The 23,597-nt window shown below is 38.8% G+C and overlaps 1 protein-coding gene across 1 annotated transcript; it reads right to left on the bottom strand.

The window, feature by feature from the left end:
- Positions 1-1,945: 1,945 nt before the first annotated feature.
- LOC141682730 (protein LATERAL BRANCHING OXIDOREDUCTASE 1-like) lies at positions 1,946-3,657 on the bottom strand. Its single transcript, XM_074487429.1, has 4 exons — positions 3,342-3,657; positions 2,985-3,232; positions 2,545-2,872; positions 1,946-2,447 (listed from the first exon to the last, which is right to left on the bottom strand). The coding sequence occupies exons 1-4, from the start codon at positions 3,597-3,599 to the stop codon at positions 2,187-2,189; spliced, it is 1,095 nt and encodes a 364-aa protein (XP_074343530.1). The 5' UTR covers positions 3,600-3,657; the 3' UTR covers positions 1,946-2,186.
- Between the last annotated feature and the right edge of the window lie 19,940 nt (positions 3,658-23,597).

The following is a 23,597-nucleotide window of genomic DNA, read 5'->3' as shown; positions in this document are numbered from 1 at the left end:
AAAACAATGTGTTAAAGGTAAAAGAGTCCACTTTGAGAAGGTGGTATGAATTATTGGTTTTTAGTTTAACAAGCAAATACAACGGCTCACACAGAGTTAGAGTTCCCAACCCAAAGCCAAGAAATTAGGCAAAAGAAAAAGAGATGCAGTTGTTCACCATTCAAGATTCATTTCTAATCATCATTCTCATGACCCTAAGATCTTTCAACAGCGTCAACCAAACTTAACTAATGAATCTAGCTCGTTGAACACATTTGTAGACAAAAAGATGTTCACATGCTTAGCTAGAGTCTGTTCCGAAAAACTCGAACCCCTTGAATAACATTATATTACTAATATACTATGTTTAAAGGGAAATTGAAGAGTACCTCAGATGATTAATAGATTTTTCAATCGTACATTAGGAGGGAAGATCCGAATTTCCAAAAAAAAAGTTTAACTTTTTGTTTTTTGCTAGTTAAACACACTCACGCCCTCACCTTGTCTTTCACAAGGTTCAAACCCTCGACATCCTGTGAAGGGATAGAGGGAAATACCGCTAGGATTTAACTTCTCTTAATGCTTATGACATAAAGTGTTGATTACATTGGTGTTTGATATTGCCACTTATTACAAAGTTTAGTTATTTGGACCCCCTTGCTGAGGTAACTCCTCAATGGCTTGGCCAATGAGAAAAAGTTGCATAATTTGGTTGCAATGTAGGGTGTTAGGCTTCCACAATAATTGATGTGATGGCTGTTAATCACTTGCGTAAGCATAGTCGCTCTAATAATACTACAGCTACCGCTACCTTCTTTGATTGAAATGGAATGGAATCTTTTAGTGATGTTTTCTTCTTCAATATGTGTTCCTTTCTCCTGTCCCTTCTCTTTTTCACTTCTGGGTGGTCTGGGGGCCCGAATGGATCTGCACATTTATATTTTTTAGTAAGTAATCAGTATTGCATTTGGTAACTTGGAAGTAAAATGTTGTGAGATTAAAATACATTTGATAAATAATTAAAAATCAAAATCTGCGGGACTGATTTTCATATGAGAATTAAATTCGACAGAGGCGTTCCTTGGCTATTTAAGGGGTATCTGCTAGCCAACGATGCTAGGGATCACCCTCGACTTAAAGTCTAGTTGCGTTATTTGCTTGAAAGAAGTTTTTGATGTTTAAGGTAATATGCGTTTCTTGTTGCGTTCTTTTCTTGACAAGTAGTTTTTTATGGTTAAGGTAATATGCTAGCTGGTCGACTATTCTTTTTTATGCTTAGTGCTGATCCGACTATCTTTAATAATGCATGTGTATAATTGCTTGAGATTATGTAATCTAGGAGACTAGCTAGGTTTTTCAAGTGGAATCTTTCACCAAACTTTCACCACTCTTTCCACTTGGTTGATATATGTACTGTCTCGTTTATGTTTTTCATTGGCTTCTTGATTTTATTGATTGGTTATAACACTTGAACAAAGTTGAAATATGGTAAACTTGTGGTAGGCCGATACCAGTTATATAGTTGATGATTGCGCCATTTGCTTAGAGAATTCTACTTGTAGCAGTTACATGTTATTTCAACTTCATATCATCAGACTTGTTTTTGCTTAGTGTTATTCTTCACACCAATAATATGAACAGCTAAAACACACACACAATAATATGAACAACTAAAACATGCATTGATTTGTGGGATCTCCTCTTGCAGACTCTCAGCATCCACTGAGAAAAAGCAATCTCTCCTCCCCCCTAACCAAGGAAAACCAATGCTTTTTCACTTTGTTCAAGTCATTCTTAGACAATGCTTGAGTGGTAGTAATGACAGGTTTCCCCACCTGATTGTTTGTTTTTCTATGACATTGAGAAACTGGTACAAACAGAACAATAGTGAAAGTGACTAACATTACTGTTGAGCTTCAGGCTTGGAGTTGGACTAAAACATCAGTAAACATGCACTTGAGATGGATGGTTATAAACAAAGGGCCCCATAATATTTTATTGATAATATGCATCATTAGATATTTTCAATTGCAGATACTTAGATACATGTACAGTCTAAAGAACCATATTTTATGATTCTCCACCTTCCAACTTGCAAATAATAATTTTTAGTTCAAACAATTTTTCACATTACAATCATGTTATATCCTGTTCATTGTTCATAGTTAATTTTGCTGCTTTAAGTTGTGAAACTGTGCATGTCCCTTCTAGAATGAAGCTTGGGGATGAATCTTTGCAAATTCCAGTGTTTTCTTCCCCTGGAGTTTGTTAGTTACATAGTGTTTGCTGTACTCTCCATGGTTGTATCTTCGGAACTTGCCAGGGTTCTTGTCATCCATCAGTTCAGGCATTGGTCCGAGCTCAATGTCATAGCTTGGTGCATAAAATGTAACTATTGACAGCCTATCTCTTTCCTTGTTAGTCACTGCTCTATGTTCCACACTTTTGTATCTCCCATTTGTTAGAACCTGTCGGCAAAAATTAAAAATAATCATCATTAATAATTTTTCATTAGCTAATTAGCTGTTAAACCTGCTATACTTTTAGTGTGTGATTAGTACTTGCCTCTATAGTGTCACCAATGTTGATGACCAGGGCATTTGGAATGGGCTGGACAGGGACCCAAGTGTTGTTCTTGAGGATTTGAAGTCCCACTGAGCTACCCTTACCTTGCTGCAGAACTGTGAGAGCACTCCCATCAGAATGAGGGCTTAAACCCATAACAAGGTCTGGCCTTGGGCATGCTGGATAGTAGTTCATCCTCACAGCTTGTACAGCTACCCCAAACATATCTTCAAACACATCTTTGTCCAGTCCAAGACTCATTGCTATAAAACTCAGAAGACTTTTGCACAGTTTCCTGATCTCCCTTGAATAAATTTCTATACTTTCACTGCAATAAAAAAATTAAAAGGACATGTTAATATAATAAATGCCCCCCTTGTACTTTATAGAACTCGAATATTTATAAATGTGTGAATACTGGAACTGCCAATTTTAATTACCAAAAAGTGGGAGGATTTTTAGGCCACAAACTCAAGTTCCTCATGTAGTGTGGCTCTAAACCAAGAGCAAACATGTTACACCAGTCCAGTTTTTGATCTTCTGAGAACACAAATGCTTGTCCGTAGCCCTGAACAGTTCCTGGCGCCATCGGATATTTCTGTTTTTCCTCTAAAGGCAGCATGAAAAAATCCATAGCCATCTTCTCTATGTTTGACAGAACTTCCACATCAATTCCATGATTTATCACCTGAAAAAAAAAAAATTATCTCAAGTTTATTAGCTCTCACGGTCCTAAATTAGTAATGCTCTGTTTTGAAACCGAGAACTTATCTGTTTTGTAAATCTTGAAAAAGTACCTGGAAAAATCCCCACTCCTCACAAGAAGCTGTGAGTTTTGAAATTTCTGCATGAAACTGAGCTTTGTCACCCTTAACAAGGTTCGACAAATCAATTACAGGAATGTCACTAGGGGGAGTGACTGTGGTGACTAGTGCTGGCCTTTCGGCCATGTCACGAACAAATCTTTGAGGAATCTTTGATTGTTTAGCCTTCTTCAGTTCCTGCACATCATCGATATGACCGACCTTTACTGGAAACATGGGAGTTGGAGCCATTGTATTGAGATCTAAAGGCAAGAAAATGGTTTGAAGGTTAAGTTTTGTATGTTTGAGTATTGAGATAGTACCTGTATTTATAGGAGGTGATCATGCTAAGCTAAGCACTAAACTGTATGATTTAAGAGGGACCACATTCTTGCACTTTGATTTATTTAGCCATACTTTCTTGTCTTTTTATTTTGAGTGATACAAAGATCTGATTCCGGTCACTAACATTATAAGTCTAAGTCCACAATAATCAGTCATATGATACATGCATAATACAACATAACCCTTTTTAATTAAGATTTTAGAGAAAACTGTTCTTTGTATAGAGTTCTGTTACTATCAAGTTGACAAGCAAGTTATAGAAGTACTCGTAGTTCTCTTTTCTTTTTCTCGATAGTAAAATATTCACGCGCACCCCTATTTTTGACAAAATTTGAACTCTCGATCAATGTAAAGATAGAGGGGAGATACCACAGGATCAAAGGTTATATTATTACGCAGGATTGAGTTTTTTTATTTTTCTTTGATTTGAACCCATAACATCATATGATATCAAATTGATCTCAGAAATTTCCATCTCAATCAAATTTATGTGTGCATAGTATCAACTACGTCATTTTGATAAATGAGAATGATCGGACTCCAGAAGTATGAATTGCAACCGACGACTCTGAAAATACGTTGTAACGCTTATCATGCATGGGCAGCAACAAATTATTTTTTAGTTATATGAGCGTGGGGGTGTGGTAGGGGCCTAAACGCAAGGAAAAATGACCAAATCTGGTGCAATGTTGTTGTCATCATACTCTCCCACTAGATACCCTCCCCTACTTCTCTTTACTTGCCAACATGCTGTGATTTATATCGTTTACTTCCTCTTCTCTTTTTCTCTATTAAGCAATTGAAACATCTTTTGAATGCATTAGGCTTGTACTGGTGCATGTCTTTCATGAATCACCATCCATTATGTCCACCTATAAGGTGTATCATCGTCCATTTGGGCCTTTCCTAGTGAGCTTTATTTTTGGTCACTCCTATCCTATCCTCTGGGATGCTTCAGCTACTCAAGTAATTTTGCAAACTACATGACCTGTTTTAAGCGTTCTGGGATGTGATTACTCCGGTGAGGGGGGCGGCTCCGTCCGACGTCGTTCCTGAACCTTCTGGGTGTTAATGAGGTGTAGCTGCTGATTGGGTATCTGCAAAACAATACGGAAGGGGGGTTTGGCTCCCACGGCGCCCCGGTGAAAGAATAAGAATAGGGTTCTGGAGAAGATGAAGATGTATGTATATAATAGAAAGGTTGCTGTGTGTATATGGATGTGAGAGGGTGATTGTGCAAAAGTGTGAACGTTTTTCTAACCTCTAAACCCTTCATTTTTGTGGGTATATATAGCCCAAAGGTAGGGTTTAGAGATTGTTACCTCTAGATCAGGGTCGTTGGATCTTGGGGGCAGAGGACGCCTGCCTTGGGTGGATTGCTTACACGTGTCCAGGGGAGGACCACCTTCAGGGTGTCCTAACGGCCTCTAACACGCGCCGTGTTTGTCTGATATGTTGTTTGTTGATAGCTGTCATCGTCACGTGCCCACGCACCCTTCCTTGGCGGGTTGCGGAATGCAGATGTGCTTGCTGGGTACCCCGTCAGGGTGATCCTGGTTCTGGGCTGGATCCAGGTAGGCAGGCGATCCAGGTCATGGACTAGACCCTGGTAGACAGGTGATCCTGGTTCGGGGCTGGATCCAGGTAGGCAGGCGATCCAGGTCATGGACTAGACCCTGGTAGGCAGGTGATCCAAGTCCCGGGCTGGATCCGGGTTGGGAGATGATCCAGGTCATAGGTTGGCCCCGGGTCTGGTCTCTCCACTTGATTGTTCTGGGGGAGGGGGGTCTTGGTCCATCGATTGAGCCTGATACCCTTTGGATCCAGGTTGGATCCTAGCCAGGTTGCTTGTACCCTATCATTTGCCCCCCACTCCCTTATGCAGATTCTCTGGATGAGGGAGTATAGTATTGTTCCATAGCTTTTGCTTAAGGAGAAAAAATTCTATTTCTTTGATGCCCCACAACCCGGGTTTGGTGTAGTGGATACCAATCCGAATTAAGGTGAAAGAATTGAGCCGCTTCTAAAAAATTTCTACTCCCTGGTTGCCCCCCAATCCGGGTTTGGTATAGTGGAGACCAATCCGGGTTAAGGTGAAAGAACTCATACGCTTCTGAAAAATTTCTGCTCCCTGGTTGCCCCCCAATCCGGGTTTGGTATAGTGGATATCAATCCGGATTAAGGTAAAAGAACTCATCCGTTTCTGAAAAATTTATGCTCCCTAGTTGCCCCCCAATCCGGGGTTTGGTGTGGTGGATACCAATCCGGATTAAGGTGAAAAACTTGGACGCTTTTGAAAAATTTCTGCTCCCTGGTTGCCCCTTAATCCGGGTTTGGTGTAGTGGATACCAATCCAGATTAAGGTGAAAGAACTCATCCGCTTCTGAAAAATTTCTGCTCCCTGGTTTACCCCCAATCCGGGTTTGGTGTGGTGGATACCAATCCGGATTAAGGTGAAAGAACTTGGAAGCTTTTGAAAAATTTATGCTCCCTGGTTGCCCCCCAATCCGGGTTTGATGTAGTGGATACCAATCCGGATTAAGGTGAAAGAACTTGTTGTGCATATGTTATGTACTTGATGATTTCATAAACAAAACACCTAAGTAGATTTTACTTAGTGAAATAATGTAGCACTCGACGGATAAGAATTATAGTCCCGATGGATAACTCATTATAGTCCCGACGGATGATGACTTATTATCCATCGAGTGAGTAGCTTATGTAATAATGAGTCTGTAGCACATTTCTACATACATCTTTGTATAAATTCTGTAGTAGCTTATAAGTCATGTTGACTTTAACTAGATATGCAGAATAGGTTGATTAATTGTACATAGATGATGTCTTGTAATTCTGCATAAATGAATTGAAGTCAAGTGCCAAAATAGCTACCGACGGATGATTAACAAAGCCATCGACGGATGATCAAATAGCTATCAACGGATGTTCAATATAGCAGTCGACGGATGATCAATGAAGCCATCAACGGATGATCATAAAGTCGACGGATGATCATGTACTCAACGGATAAATAATTCAAATATCAGTTGACAGTGACAACTGGTCACATGCGTCGAAGTGTATGCAAATGGAATGAGGAAGCCTATTAACTGGGTAATAGAGAACAAAGTAGCAAATCATTAGACCCGATAGTTTTAATGATGATCCTATCTTTTCACTTTGTAATTTTGGTAATATATATAAACCAAGAAGTAGCAAATAGAAACATAGATCTGAGATACAAAAAGTGAGAAACATTTGTAAGCAGAATTATTAGCATTTCTCTGTATTCTCAGTAGTTCATATTTGTAAGCAGCTGTGAGCATTCTTGCACACAGAGTTCTCTCGATATAATATATATCTCTGGTGGAATTGTTTAAATCCACCAGAAAGTATTTAAAGACTTTTGTTTTTAATTACTTGTGTTTTGGTTCACTTAAGTTTCTATTCCGCATTGTGCTAATCAATACACTTATATTTATATTCGAGTTTGAACATTTTTATTTTAAGAAAAAGGTTCAAGAATTCCATTCAACCTTCTTGCTATATTGTTAAGGGACTAACAATTGGTATCAGAGCAAGCTCTTAACTTATAAAGAGTTTAAAGATCAAAACAATTCAGCAAGATGAACAAGAAGGATGTTGGAGTCAAGATTCCTTTTCTAGATAAAGATAATTACCATCATTGGAAGGTAAAGATGCATCTTCATATGCTTTCTCAAGATGAGGCCTATGTGGACTGCATAGAAAGAGGCCCTCATGTTCCAATGAGAGCTGCAACAGGAAACGAGCCATCAGTCCCCAAGCCAAGGCATGAGTGGTCTGATCCTGACATTGAACAAGTCAGGAAGGATAAAAAGGCCATGAATATTCTGTTTAATGGAGTTGATGCAGACATGTTTGACAACATTATCAACTGCAAAACTTCCAAGGAAGTTTGGGATACTATACAGATAATATGTGATGGCACTGAGCAAGTTAGAGAAAATAAGATGCAGCTCTTGATTCAGCAATATGAGCATTTTCACAATGAGGAAAGTGAGTCTCTCACTGAAATTTTTAGTAGGTTTCAAAAACTACTAAATGCTCTCAAGTTGCATGGAAGGGTCTATCAGACTAAAGACTCTAATCTGAAATTTCTTAGATCTCTTCCAAAGAAATGGAAACCAATGACAGTCTCATTAAGAAACTCACAAGATTATAAGGAGTTTACTTTGGAGAGACTGTATGGCATCCTGAAAACCTATGAGCTTGAAATAGAGCAGGATGAAAGGATGGAGAGAGGAAAGAAGAAAGGAGGATTCATTGCACTAGTTGCTGAGTTGGAAAAGGAGAAGGAAGTGAAGATGGAAGCTGTTGAATCAACTTCAAAGGTCTGTGAGAACAAGGGCAAGGGGCATGCAGTAGAAATTGAAGATTCATTGAGCCAAGATGACATGGAGGACATTGATGAGCACCTAGCATTTCTTTCCAGGAGATTTTCCAAGCTCAAGTTCAAGAAGAACTTTGGAGCAGCCAACCCAAATAGAAACATGGTGGATAAGTCAAAGTTCAAATGTTTCAAATGTAGCTTGGCAGGGCATTTTGCTAGTGAGTGTAGGAAGTCAGATTCCAGTAAGAAAAAGTTTGAGTCTGTGGATTATAAGCAAAAATATTTTGATCTACTCAAGCAAAAGGAAAGGGCTTTTATTACACAAGAAAATGACTGGGCAGCAGATGGTCTGGATGAAGATGAAGATGTCAGCTATGTCAATCTAGCCCTAATGGCAAAGTTTGATGAGACAGAGACAAGTTCCTCAAGCAATCAGGTAATTACTACAAACCTTGCACATTTATCTAAAGCTGAGTGTAATGATGCCATAAATGACATGTCTACAGAATTATATCATTTGCGTGTTACACTTAAGTCTCTTACTAAATAAAATACTAAAATCAAAGAAAACAATTTGTTTTTAAGTGAGAGGAATAATGTGCTTGAGTCTCAGTTTATTGATTTTGAGAAATTAAGAATTGAGTGTAAGATTGCCAAGGAGGAATTAACTGAGTCCTTGAAAAAGGAAGAAATTTTAAAGAAGCAGCTCGAGCGTGAACGAGAGGTGATTAAAGCATGGAAAACATCCAGGGATGTCCATGCTCAAATCACCAAAGTTCAAGGAATTGAGTCTTTCTGTGATGAAGCCTGAAAGAGAACAAAGAGAAACTAGAACCTAATTTGGTAGATGGACTGCTAACAGATGTAGACTCGATGGATGATGAGGATTATCCGTCGAATAACAAAAAGTGTTATCCGTCGAATGATGAAAATCCTCATCCGTCGGCTGTGAGCAAGTCCACTAGTAAAGCCAAACTAGTTAAGATGAATGAGAAGTATGGGTCTGTTTCCAAGAACTTTGTTTCAGGAGAGTCAAGTCAAGTTAAGAAAGGGAAAAAGGCTAATGTTGGTCACATGATTATCAAACAGTTAAGTTCTTGACTTGAGAAAATTGAGGTAAAAACAGAGACTAAAAAGAAAAACAATAGGAATGGTAAAGTAGGAATTAACAAACTGGAACACCCCCAGATCCGGGGTCGGGGATCCGGGTCGTCACGGTCTTTCTTTCCACAATATCACTTCACTTAATTAATAATAATTAACCTTATGCTGTGACCCCACACTAACACACACCACAACCCGTTATAGTCTCAGAGATGAAATTGAAATAAGTACAAGTCTTTGAACCCACAATTTAAAAGTTATTACAACCCAAAATGATTACTTAATAAGTTTACAATTAATTGCCATTATCTGCCACAAGTTATAATTATACATAATTGATTCTCAAAAGTAGAAGGTCTGATCTACAGATAGATCTACCTCTACAGCTATAACAGCTATGATCTCAACGGGAAGGCGCGGGGCGCTTCCCACGCTCTTGCGCTGGGTCTGCTTGAGTCTGGCCATCTTTCCTAACTGTTGTTGTGTGATGAAAAAATAAAGCAAGAGTGAGCATTACAGCTCGCAAGATAATATATAGTGTAAACAATAACGCAAACATCTAAATGGATAACTTGCTGGAAACCTTTATCAGGTGAAAGATAATTACTTACTGAATATAAGCAAAAACAAGGGATGAAGTTACCAATTACTTCACTATACTTATATCATTTATAAGGCTACTTGAACTACCACTGTTCAAAGTATTATAGGTTTCAAAAGGTCATCCCATAGATGAGACCACAAGTTAAGACTTGAATAGATTCAATCTTTGAAATATTGTTGAATGAAATAAAGTTACGAGATACTTTATTTAGTCCCGATATATATATCCACATATATATCTCTTAAACATTTCCAGGAACCTCTGTTATGTAAAGTATGAACAGAGTTTGTAACATCCAATAAATTTTGGAAAGGAAAAGAATTTTGGCATAAACCCAATATCTTACTGATCAGGCAAAGATACCAATAAGTAACCTTTTCTACTAGTAGATGGATGAATCCCCCACCGGTCATCACCCTGGCCACATAAGGACCTTGTGCTGGACCGCCACCCGGCCTCTTACGCGTTGATGGACTGCCACCCAGCCACTTACACTTTGATAGACCGTACCCCGGCCTGTCGCTTATGCCGACTCAATTAGAGGGACTTACTTCCCGAACGTTGGGCAAGTAATCAAATTGTTTTCTCAAAACAGCAACCACGTTGCGAATGTAAAATACACCACAGAGCCGGATCCCCCAGGTTTTGAGCGAGTATTTATATCCCCTTCGAAAGGAGGATCTTAAATATAAAAGAATGAGTTTTGGGATCCGCCCTAACTTTTAGAAATCATTTTGAAGACTCGAAAACATTTTTAAGAATGTTTGGAGTACTGCTGATTTATTAAAATAAATCAGTCCCGATATATTAGAAATATCTGAATATTATTATTTAAATAATATTCTCATAAAGATAATCCTTATAAAAATAATCGAAGTAGAAGTTTTAAAACTCATACTTGAAATGAATATTAAATAACCAAAGATATACTTATACGAAAGTACTATCTTTATTTGAATAATCGAAAATAAGTTTAATTATCGAAACATTATTCTTTAATAAAATAAAGAATATTATTAAATAATAAGCGGAGTCATAATACCTCGAATGAATATTATAAATAATATTTATTAAATAAAATAAACGGAGTCATACATCCTCAAATGAATATCCAATTAATAATCATTAAATAGAATAAACAGAGTCATAAGTCCTCGAATGATTATTCAAATAATATTCATTAATTAAAATAAAGTTATCGAATAAACCTTATTCGATCAATAGTTTTGAAAACTGTATCCATATATATATAAATATATATATATATAATATACTCGAGAACATCGACTCCCGGTTTAGAAATATGTTCACCTTTGGGTCCCCTATACTAAGGGTATACGCAACTACTGCTTATCTCTAGCATATGTATTATGCAACTAATAAGCATTTGAACCAACAGATATATAAATCAAGAATACGAAACAGGCATGCATATATACCATATCACATGCTCCAATATATCACAAGAATTTTCTAATAACAAATATGTATTTATCACAAGATCATGCATATACACATATACATCACAACAACAGTTTATACGGGTAGAAAACTTGCCTGAGCGACTGGGGGTTACAAATGGCTCGGGACGAGTCTGGTAACCTATAAACAACATGTGAGTTGGAATTAAACCAAAGTCACTTGTAAATCTATACTTTAACCAAATTAGACTCTAACGCTCGTTTTGTACTTACTGATTCTCTTAAGTCACTCGAGTACCCTCAGCTCCACCATTTTTAATAAATTAACCATTACGAGTTTTAAGGCGATTCCTTCGCGAGTGTCTTACCAACTGCCTATTACACTTTACATAAATGTTTTATACTCCAATTAGTCCTTTAAGGTCTTTATCCTATGTTTCAAAGTAAGGCGAGGGGTAATGATTTGTTCGCGAAATGTCGTTACTTAAAACGGCCGTTTCTCCTAAACCGTACATCAGAATCAAACGAACCACATATCAAAACGAAGCTCGTAACATGAACTATCTAAACATGGCAATGGTCAAAACCTAGCAGGTAGTTCTCGGGTCCTAATGTTATGAACAAAAGCAGTCTAAAGTAAATCGGACATTACGACGGCTATGTTTACGCGATTTCCCAAATTTATACCATTCCAAAACAACCACCAATCAACCCCAATTCATTAATACAACCAACATCCATCCATATCACACTACAACAGCCCCCAAAACCTCAAGTTCTCCAATTTATGTTATTCTCAATCATGAATTTAAAACTATACTTAAGTCCTTTACAAATCAACAAGTTTCAACATTCAATTCACTACAACTCCAACCCAAACTCTAAACCTACAAGCATTAAGCTACTCTTTTACCATAACAACCAAAATTATCCTAATATACAAAGTAAGCTAGGGTTTGGAGATGATATACCTTCCTTGAAGTGATGTGAGTAGCTAGGAAGCCTTGAGAAGCCTTGAGATGTCTTAGGGATGCTTGGATCTTAAAGGAAAAATAAGAAAAATCAAGTTAAAAATCTTGAAATCACTATTCATTATCTTCTTCTTTGATTTCTTGGAGAAGATTGTGAATGATTTGGAGGCTTAAACTTATAGAATAGCCATAACTATGCATAAGGAGTACTAGATAATTATCTTACCAATTTAGGAAGCTTGGAACTTGAATTTTGAAAATTCTTCTCCTTGAAATAAGAAAAAGCCGAGAGCAAATGTTTGAAGAAGTGAAATGATTTTTGTGTTTGCTTTGTTTTGTTTTGGTTGGTTGATTTTCTTTTGATTTGTTAACTTTGTGTGGTTTTAAATCATCCAACAATTCCTTCCCTTATGTCATGCTTATGTCATCATGTGATGTCACCCTCCCCTCTTTGTCCTCTTCTCATTGGTTGGATGACATCATCCCCTCTAATCTCTTTGATTAGCTTCTAATTACTTGGCTAATGACCGCTGATCTGTTATACGGTTCGTTTAACTTTCGTTTTCATTTATCGTTTGAGGGATCATACCCGAGATCTTATTACTTAGGTTTCCTTAACCTTTCTCAATACATTATTTTCCTTTTTATGATCCTCTCTTATAATCCTTGAATTTAAATCCTTTTTATTCTGTTACCTTATACTCAATTCTTTCGATATCTGGTGGATTTCCGGGAAAATCAAAGTGTTCGGATTTGGATTCTGGCGATCTTTACATACACTTATATACCACATAGAGTACTAATAATATCCCAGAAGATCAATAAAAGAACCCCTACATAGTGTGGCATGAAAAGTTTTCTTATTCAGCAAAACACTATTCATAAGGGTTTCAAAAATTCCAAAAATTGGGGTTATTACACAAACACAATAACTACACACCTGATAAATATGCTCCTAGAAAAATCTGTGTCAAGTGTGGTAGTGTAAATCATTTATCTGTTAATTGCAAATCTGCCATGCCTACTCCCATGTCTGTTTAGCCTCAATTTCCTAACATGAATGCCATGTCTCCCATGCCTGTTAATGCAATGCCTACACAGAACATGAATGCACAGTTTGCTAATATTCCATTTGCACCTAATCCTTATTATGCTGCATATAGTATGCCAGAAATGCCATATAGCATGCCTTACTGGAATAACATGTTTACACCAAGTATGCCATTTCCTGTTAGTCATAATATGCATGATAATTCTGTTACAATGAATGGTTTCAAAGGTCCAACTCAAATGACTAAGGATGAATCTGAAATTCCTAAGTCAAATGAAATAAGACCTAAGAAACAGAAAAAGAAAGCTAACAAGGTAGGACCCAAGGAAACTTGCGTACCAAAATCAACTTGATTTGATTTTGATGTGTGCAGGGAAACAGAAAGAATCTTTGGTACTTGGATAGTGGTTGTTCAAGACACATGACTGGTGATTCTACCCTGCTCACAGAGTTTAAGGAGAGAGCTGGCCCAAGTATCACTTTTGGAGATGACAGCAAGGGTTATACTGTGGGATATGGCTTGATTTCAAAGGACAATGTCATCATTGAGGAGGTTGCCTTGGTGGATGGTCTCAAACACAATCTGTTGAGTATCATCCAGCTTTGTGACAAAGGCAATACAGTAAACTTCAATTCAGAAGCCTGTGTTGTGACTAATAAAAGTAGCAACAAAGTGGTTCTCACTGGTGTGAGAAAAAGAAACGTGTACCTAGCTGATTTCAACTCATCCAATGTAGAGTCTGTAACTTGTCTTCTCGGTAAAGCAAGTCAGGATGAAAGTTGGCTATGGCACAAGAAGCTATCCCATTTAAACTTCAAGACCATGAATGAGACGGTAAAGAAAGAACTGGTCAGAGGCATTCCTCTAGTGGAGTTTTTAAAGGATGGACTGTGTGATGCCTGCCAAAAAGGGAAGCAGATTAAAGCATCATTCAGGAAGAAACTTGATTCATCAATTGAAGAGCCTTTGCAACTGCTTCACATGGATTTGTTTGGACCAGTCAATGTATTGTCCATCTCAAGGAAAAGATTTTTCCTAGTAATTGTAGATGATTTCTCAAAGTTCTCTTGGACATATTTCCTAAAGTCTAAAGATGAGGCTAGTGAAATCATCATCAATCACATAAGGCAAGTCAATAATCATCCTGATTTCAAGGTTAGAAGAATCAGGAGTGACAATGGAACTGAGTTCAAGAATTCTGTCATGAGAGAATTTTGTGAGGAAAATGGGATTCTGCATGAGTTTTTAGCAGCAAGGACTCCACAATAGAATGGAATAGTGGAAAGGAAGAACAGATCACTCATTTAAGCTGCAAGGACAATGCTTGAAGAATCAAAATAGCCAACATATTTCTGGGCTGAAGCTGTAAATACTGCATGCTACACTCAGAATATTTCTCTGGTTAATCAAGCAAGATGCATGACTCCCTATCAATTGTTCAAGAACAAGAAGCCAACTCTAAACTTTCTTCATGACTTTGGCTGCAAATGCTATATTCTGAGAAATCAAACTGATCAAAATGGGAAGTTTGATGCTAAAGCAGATGAAGGAATTTTTGTTGGATATGCTGTTGGTAAAGCATATAGAGTCTACAATCTAAGAACCAACATTGTTGTGGAATCAATACATGTTGTGTTTGATGATAAAAAGATTGAAGGACTGAAAGATGGAGATTACCATAAAAGCCTCAAATTCGACAATGTGGAGATGGTTAGTGATGACAGTGATGATGAAAGTGATCAAGAGAATGTATATAAGGATAATGCAGATACATCTACCACCAATGAAGCACAAAACTCAACATATGTCGAGTTGCTTAATGCTTCATCCGTCGGAAGGCAATCTGCGTTATCCGTCGGGAGACAACCTGCTTCATCCGTCGGTACTCAAAATTCACCATCCGTCGGGTTATCAAAAGGAGCAGGAAGTCAAGACAGATCACCTATAGAAAGTTCCCCTTTCTCAAATCAAAGATCCACAATCTCAGGGGGAGTTTCAAATAGTCAAAACTCAATCACACATCAAGACAACAATGAGGTTTCTTCATCTAGAGCTAATCTACCTCAACAAAGGAAATGGACAAAAGATCACCCCTTTGAACGTATCATTGGTGATGTTTCTTCTAGAGTTCAAACAAGAAGAGCAACTCAGGAAGAATGTCTATACAGCAGCTTTCTTTCCAAGGAAGAACCAAAGAAGGTAGAAGAAGCTTTGTTGGATCCTGATTGGATATTAGCTATGCAGGAGGAGCTAAACCAATTTGAAAGGAATAATGTGTGGAAGCTGGTAACCAAGCCTAAAGGAAAGAATCCAATAGACACCAAGTGGGTATTCAGAAACAAGATGGATGAAAATGGCATAGTTGTCAGGAATAAAGCTAGATTGGTTGCCAAAGGCTACTGTCAACAAGAAGGAATAGATTTTGATGAAACATTTGCTCCTGTTGCAAGACTTGAAGCCATCAGAATCTTCTTAGCCTATGCAGCCCATGCCAATTTCAAGGTCTATCAAATGGATGTCAAAAGTGCCTTTTTGAATGGAGATTTGGAGGAAGAAGTTTATGTCAGTCAACCTCCTGGCTTTGAAGATCCAAATTTTCCAGAATATGTCTATTATCTTTTGAAAGCACTTTATGGACTGAAGCAAACACCTAGAGCCTGGTATGACACTTTATCCAAGTTCCTTTTAGAAAATCACTTCACAAGAGGTACTGTAGATAAAACTTTATTTTTCAGAAATATTAATGGCTCTAGTATACTTGTTCAAATTTATGTAGATGACATTATTTTTGGCTCTACAGATGAGAAACTTTGCAAAAAGTTTGCCAAATTGATGCAAAGTAAGTATGAAATGAGCATGATGGGAGAACTAACTTACTTTCTTGGTTTACAAGTTAAGCAAGTTAGTGATGGAATATTCATTAGTCAAACTAAATATATTTTTGATCTTTTAAAGAAGTTTGATCTAATGGATTGCACATCTGCAAAAACTCCCATGGCCACAGCAACTAAGCTTGAATTAAACACTACTGAAAAGTCTGTGGATATTTCAAGTTATAGAGGCATGGTTGGCTCACTTCTGTACTTAACAGCTAGTAGGCCAGATATAATGTTTGCTACATGTTTATGTGCTAGATTTCAGGCTGATCCTAGAGAATCTCACCTAATAGCTATTAAGAGAATTTTCAGATATCTCAAGGGAACACCAAACCTTGGCATTTGGTACCCTAGAGATTCTGGTTTTGATCTTAGTGGTTATTCAGATGCAGATTATGCAGGTTGTAGAATTGATAGAAAGAGTTCAACAGGAACCTGGCAATTTCTAGGAAACAAGCTTGTGTCCTGGTTCAGTAAAAAGCAAAATTCAGTCTCTACTTCCACAGCTGAAGCTGAATATATTGTTGCTAGCAGTTGCTGTGCACAGATTTTATGGATGAGAAATCAATTGCTAGACTATGGTTTTCAAGTTGAGAGGATTCCTATTTTCTGTGATAACACAAGTGCAATTGCCATCACTGAAAATCCAGTACAACATTCAAGGACAAAGCACATAGATATCAAGTACCATTTCATAAGGGAACATGTAATGAATGGTACTGTGAAGCTACATTTTGTTCCAAGTGAGAAGCAACTTGCAGATATCTTTACCAAGCCACTGGATGAATCAACCTTTTCAAGGTTGGTAAGTGAGTTAGGTATGCTTAATTACTCTTAAATCTATCTGAGTTATTTTGCAAGTTGATATGCAGCCAGAAATTTGATTGATTTTTCAGTCTTGGATGAAATTTTGGCTAAGTCAAAATTTACATCTCGACGGATGACCCTTATCCATCAAGTTTAGTCATCCGTCGATATACAATTTGCTAATAAAAATCAATTACTTTTCTGGAATATTTTATGTCTCTACGGCTAACAGTTTATCCTCATCCGTCGAATTGTCTTAATTTCAGCCGTTAATTCCCTGTACATTATCCATCGAGTATACTTACAGTTTGTAAGCATTACACGACGGATAATGGGTGGAATTTTTACAGTTTATTTTTAAACGGCTATTTTAGGCAATTACTATTGGTTACTGTATTTTACTTTATCACTTTTATCAGTTATTTTTGAGATAGTATTAAAAGCTTATTTCATTGCAATTGCTTTTCTTTTATCATTCTCAAATTCAACTGCTCTAATTTCATTCTCTCTCAAGCACCTACTCTCCTTCTCTTCAAGTTCTTATTCTCTAACAATGACACATATAGTAAAGATTATGTCTCAAACTGGGTTCATTTATGAGAAGAACAATTTCACTGCATTAGTGAACAAGGGTATTCAGCAATCGGATGACTATCACAAGATGACGGACTTTGTGAAGGATTGCAAGCTCAATTATGCCATGTTGGAATCACCCACAATCTTCTGTGAAGCTGTTGAAGAAATGTGGACCACTGCTACCTACAACTCTATCAATAGTGATGTGATAAAAGCATGTTTCAAAATTCCTGATAACAATGTAACTTCACCACACAATGACACTGATATTATCAATATGCTTAATTCCATGCACTATGCACTTCCTACTTCTAAACTGAGTGATATTAGGAGAATGGGTCTTAGGAAGGAGTGGAGTTTCTTGTGTGATGTAGTTACAAAGGTTTTCTCAAAAAAGATCAGTAATTTTGATTCAGTGAATATTTCCATGCTTAACATGCTATATATGCTAGTTACAGATAAATTTTATAATTTCAGTGACCTTGTCATGTTTGAGTTAGGTTTTAAATTAGGTGAGTTAGCTAAAAGAGGTAAGAATGTGTATTATACTAGATTTCTTATAATATTGGCTAACCACCTCTGTGAAGAGATTGTGTGTTAGGTCCCAATATGTTTGTAGAAGGGGGGTTGAATACAAACTATACTGTTTAATCGAATAAAATGCGGAATAAAAAAGTGAAACAAAATTCAAGTTAAATAAAACTATTATTAAACTTGAAAGGTGTTACAACAACGGTATCGTTTACAAGTGATTAATCTCAAATAAATTATTCCAAATCTAGAATAAATTCGACATGAACTTTTCTATTTTTGAAATAAAAAAGGATCAAATACTAAAAGCAATTTGAGATTAAGTTCTAGGGATTTTGATCTGCTAGATAGTTACACAAGAACAAGAGAAGGATTTCTAGTGGTTTAGATTTAACAATAAATACTAGAAATTAATGTCCTGAGAAATTGCAATAAGTTCTCTGCTTTTGTTCTGTGTTCTTCAGTTGGTTTGATATTCAATTCTCTTCTGTTGAAAATCAGCTTCAGCTCTTTTTATTTTCAATCAACCCTTGATTTAATTGGCAAGACAATACTTTTAGCTCAGCAAGACAATCTCAACAGCTGGTAGAACTTTCGGTAGGACTATTGATTGAACTGGTAAGACTATCGGTAAGACAATCCTTTAAGCTGGAAAGACTATCGGCAAGACAATCTAAAAAAGACTTGGAAAGACTTTCGGTATGACAATCCAATTGTCATACCAGTTCAAATATTTGTCTTGTTGAGTTAATTTTGAATATTAATTCAAAATTATTTCTGAAAAATGCATAATATTAATCAGAATTAATTAACCAATTAATTCAATTAATCAATAAATTAATCTTTGCAGATATAATTTATTTTCTTAATTAAATTATATGACTTGGATTAATCTTTGCAGATATCCCCGATGCAGATCACACCGAATGGGATAAAGTCGATGACCTGGTTTATCGCTTGCTGTAACAAGTCCGGGTTCTTGCCGACTCTGAAGCTCTTCCAGCAGATCTTCTATCTTTCTAAATCTAGTCAGAAGCCTTTTTACGAGATTAGGTTCAGGGCCACGGAGTGTGGTTATGGCCCGGGTAGAGCCAAGCCTATTATGCACCAGTCCTCTTTGAAATTCTGAAATGGGGAGATTATTCTGCTGAAGGGATATGACCTGGCTTATCTCCCTTATTTTACAATGGAGGGCGTTCAGACTAAGTTCAGCTCGGTTGTGCTCGAAGGCCGGGCTTTGTCACAGATGAGATGTTTCTGCGACTCCCTTGAGTTCCAGCCGACCCGAGACACGTTTATGAACCATAAGTTACTTTTTAACCTTGGCTGTAAGTTTTTCTTTAAATTATGTTGTCCCTTGATCCGGATCCCTTGTTCCGCTTGCTGATCCGGATCAGGGTTCCGTTTGCTTTTCTACTTGTAACTCGTTTAGATAAGATGTTGGCTTTTGATCCGGGTTTCTTGCTTCGCATGTTGATCCGGATCAAGGTCCTGTTTGCTGTTTTACTTGTAATCTGTTCACATGACATTTGCTTTTGATCTGGGTCTCTTACTTCGCTTGTTGATCCGGATCAGGGTCATGTTTGTTTTTTTACTTGTAATCTGTTTAGATAAGATGTTGGCTTTTGATCCGGGTCCCTTGCTTCGCTTGTTGATCCGGATCAGGGTCCTGTTTGCTTTTTTACTTGTAATATGTTTAGATAAGATGTTGGCTTTTGATCCGGGTCTCTTGCTTCGCTTGTTGATCCGGATCAAGGTCATGTCTGCCTTTTTACTTGTAATCTGTTTACATAAGATGTTTGCTTTTGATCCGGGTCCCTTATTCCAGGATTTGACCTCCTTTTGTTTTACTTCGGCAGGTTTGCCTCATTTCAACCGTAACTTCCTCGGAGTCATGTCTTCTTCTGCTTATGTTGCTGCATTCAATACCCTCAGTTTGGGCTTCAAGACAAGTAAGGGGGCCCCGGGCCCCGGATCCGGGTCTGCCGATATCGAGGGCAGGGCCGAATCTTATGTTCCCCAAAACATCCTGGATCTGGGTCATGAGTCCGAGCCTGAGGTCCAGGAGATCCCGGGTGACGAGAATCCCCCAAGGAAGAAGAGGAAGTCAGTTCCAACCAAACCTCCCCGGGGCAAAGCTGTTGTTTCTAGCCGGGTCGTCTGTGACTCGGAAGGGAAGGGCCCAGATGGAGAAGCTGTGAAAATAGGCACCAAATCTCTGGTCGACCTAGCCGGGTTCATGTCTAGTATTCCTTCTGAGGATGACTGGGAGGAGGTTGAGGGATACAGCATGGCTACTGCCTTGAAGAGGGTAACCGGGCAATGGGGGCAGGTAATTACTGAATTTCTAAGTTTTTAGTCCCAGATTATGCCCCCAACTTTGTTTCTGTAGTTAGTTTCCACCTTGTCTTTTTCTAGCTTGGGAGTGCCATATCCATCTGCTCAGACGTTGCTTTTATAGAGATCCGGGAGGCCAACAACTGGACTAGTATTGAGAGGTTACGGGCTGATGGTTTAAAGGGTGAGCTGGAGGAGGTCCGGAAGAGCTTCCAGATTGTTGAATCCGGATTGAAGGAGAAATTGAAGGAAGAGCAGGATCGGGCTGATGGTCTTGCTAAGGAGGTGGAGAAGCTGAAGGCCGAACTTGCTGCCAAGGAAGATTTAAATAAGGAGGCCATAATTGCTGAGTTCAAGGCCAGTGATGTGTATGACTTTGAGGTTGCCCAAGTCGGGGTGCCCGAGGTCCGCAAATCCTAGATCGTTACGGAACGGCACTTCAAGACCGATCCCTTGGCGAACTGGGGCAGCTTCATCCGGGAGTTGATCATTTCTCCCGAAAGGGAGTTATCATTTGGCGCTAGAAGGAGGGCCTTCCATCCTTGGGTCTCGGTGCCCCTGGATTCACCTTCATCAGCAAACTCTTAAGAGAGTCCACACCTTAAACCTGTAAGAACAAAAGCAACCATACCCTCTCTTGAATATAAATGTTCATTTTAGCCACGTTTGTGTGAGCTCATTACTTTAGGCCATATTTGTGTGAGCCCGCTCTCGTTTGTTAATCTTGATTGTTTGGAGTTTGATAATCTTGATAGTTTTGAAACCCAGATCTGCTTTAGTTTGCATATTGTCTTTGGGTTCTAGAGCGTGCTGTTCTTGTTCAGTAGTATTATTAGCAAAACCCAGAAAGTTTGTTTGGTATTATTCTGGAATTGTTTTTTGTAATCTTCAAAAAAGCAAACTTAGATCCACATTTTTAGCCTCAAATCTTGGTCAGTTGTTTGTATAATTATGGTAATGGCAAGAGTAGGAAAAAGTACGGTTGGTAGGCCCTCCTCCAGTACCCTGGTCCAGGATCAGGACCACTCTCAGGCTCATGAACCTGGGGGAGACCGAGAGACCCTCCAGGAGCAACCATTGACGAAACATACCACGGTCTTGGAAAGGATAGTAACACCCCGGGATGCCAGAAATGTCATAGAGCTCAATCAGTATAAGTACACCAATGTTCCAGTTGTAGAGGAGCATATGGCCAACTTAACAAGCCATGAACTGGCTGAAGCAATCAGGCTCTACAGAGATGAACAAGCCCGGGCTGAGATAGAATATGAGCAAGATGATGAGCAAGAAGAGTCTGGAGATTCTTAATAATCTAGGAAATCTGTCTTCGACCAAATCGGAACTAAGGCAAAAAAGAATCAAAAAGAGCCTAGTAAGAAGGAGACAGAAGCAACCAGGAAGAAAAAGTTGGAAGAAATGAGGGAACAGATAAGAAGAGAAGAAGAGGCAAAGCTTGAGCTAAAGATCCAGAAAAGGATGCAACTGAAAGAGGAGAGGCTCTTAGCAAAGACAAAAGGCAAAAGGACTTGGAGGGACCCTACCCCCGAGGTTATTTCTGACGACGAAGAGGCGGGGCAGAAGGATATGAAAGATATGATTTATGAGATCCAATGAAAAATGGAAAAAGATTCCGGATTGGAGATTGGGGAAACCCTTACACCCTTCAATCATTCCCTAGAAGCCATCCCTCGACTAAAAAATCTCAAACATTATAACTTTGACTCTTTTGATGTATTGGGGGATCCGGAAGAGCACCTCAATTACTTCGAATAGATGGCCCAGATATATTACTACAACGACCTAACCAAGTCCAGATTCTTCACCTCGACCCTCACAGGGGGGGCTCAGAGATGGTTCAGCAGGATCCCATCACGAAGCATTCACTCCTGGAAAGAGTTCAGGGGGGCCTTTCTTAGAAGATTCAGAGCCAATAAGACACATGAAATGCACATGTGTCACCAGGAAACAATCCGCCAATATGATAACGAAGCACTCTCAACTTATATACGGAGATTCTAGGAAGCCATCAACAAAGTCTTAAATCTTGATGACAGGGAGGCTCTAAGCATATTCCGGAGGAACCTGGATCCGGAACACAATGAGAGGTACATTGTAGAGTTGATAAACAAAGAGCCACAAAGCCTGGCCGCTGCCTACTCTATGGAAGCAAGGTTCATAAAGGAAACAGACATTCTCCAGGCAATGAGAATGACTCGGAATGGAGGATCCAGGAACAAAACTTCTGATGACCGATTGAAAGGGGGTTACCATCAGGAGAAGAAGTTCAAACAAATCCAACAAGCCCAGCAGACCAATGTTGTACAAAACACCCCAATATTTCAAAGACTGGGTCCTAAGACAAAATCCAAAAGTGATCCCGGTCCACCTAGGCAAGCCAAAGAGCCTAAATAAGAGCCAGACTGGACACCACTGACCAGGACCCGGGAAGAAATACTGAAGGAGATCAAGCGAAAGCCATTCTCCTACCCATCAGAGCCCTTGCAGACTCCCCCAGAGAGCAGGCCTTACAACAGGCAATGCGACTATCATGAAACCCATGGGCATAAAACCGAAAATTGTCTCTCCCTCAAATACTTCATTGAAGACCAAGTCAAGAAGGGCAACCTAAATCAGTGCATCTCCTGGGAGGAAAATCAGAAAGAAGAAAGGCAAAGGAGAGAAAAGAATGTAGTGAATGTGGTCCTAGGAGGGTCACACTCTCCCCCTAGGAGCCCGGGCTCAGGAGATGAAGTATTCTCCATCCAATCCTACCCGAAGATGGTGATCTCGTTCAGCAGCAAGGATTATGAAGGGGTCAACCCGAATCGCAATGAAGCCTTGGTGGTAACACTTGATATTGTTGGCAATGAGGTAAGGAGAATGTTGATAGACAATGGCTCTTCAGTAAACATACTCTTCAAGCATACTGTGGACCGGATGAAGCTAGGGAGCGTGCGCTCAAATGAATGCCGAGTGGACCCTCTATATGGGTTCGGGAATAACTTGGTCCCGATCCAGGGAACCTTATACTTGCTAGTGATATTTAGATCAGCCCCGAACCAAGTCACCCATGTGATAAAATTCTACGTGATCAACACCCCCTAATCCTACAACGGTATAATTGGGCGCTCAGCCCTGACCAGGATCCAAGCAATCACCTCCATATCACACTTGGTTCCAAGGTGGGATCTGCAGCTTCCGTGTCTCGAAGAACCAAGTCTCCAACTTGGAAGTTTTTGACCCGGGACTTCTTG

Source organism: Apium graveolens, chromosome 9 (assembly GCF_009905375.1).
Source record: "Apium graveolens cultivar Ventura chromosome 9, ASM990537v1, whole genome shotgun sequence".
In the NCBI taxonomy this organism is placed as follows: domain Eukaryota; kingdom Viridiplantae; phylum Streptophyta; class Magnoliopsida; order Apiales; family Apiaceae; genus Apium; species Apium graveolens.
This window is presented reverse-complemented; position numbering and strand designations above follow the sequence as displayed.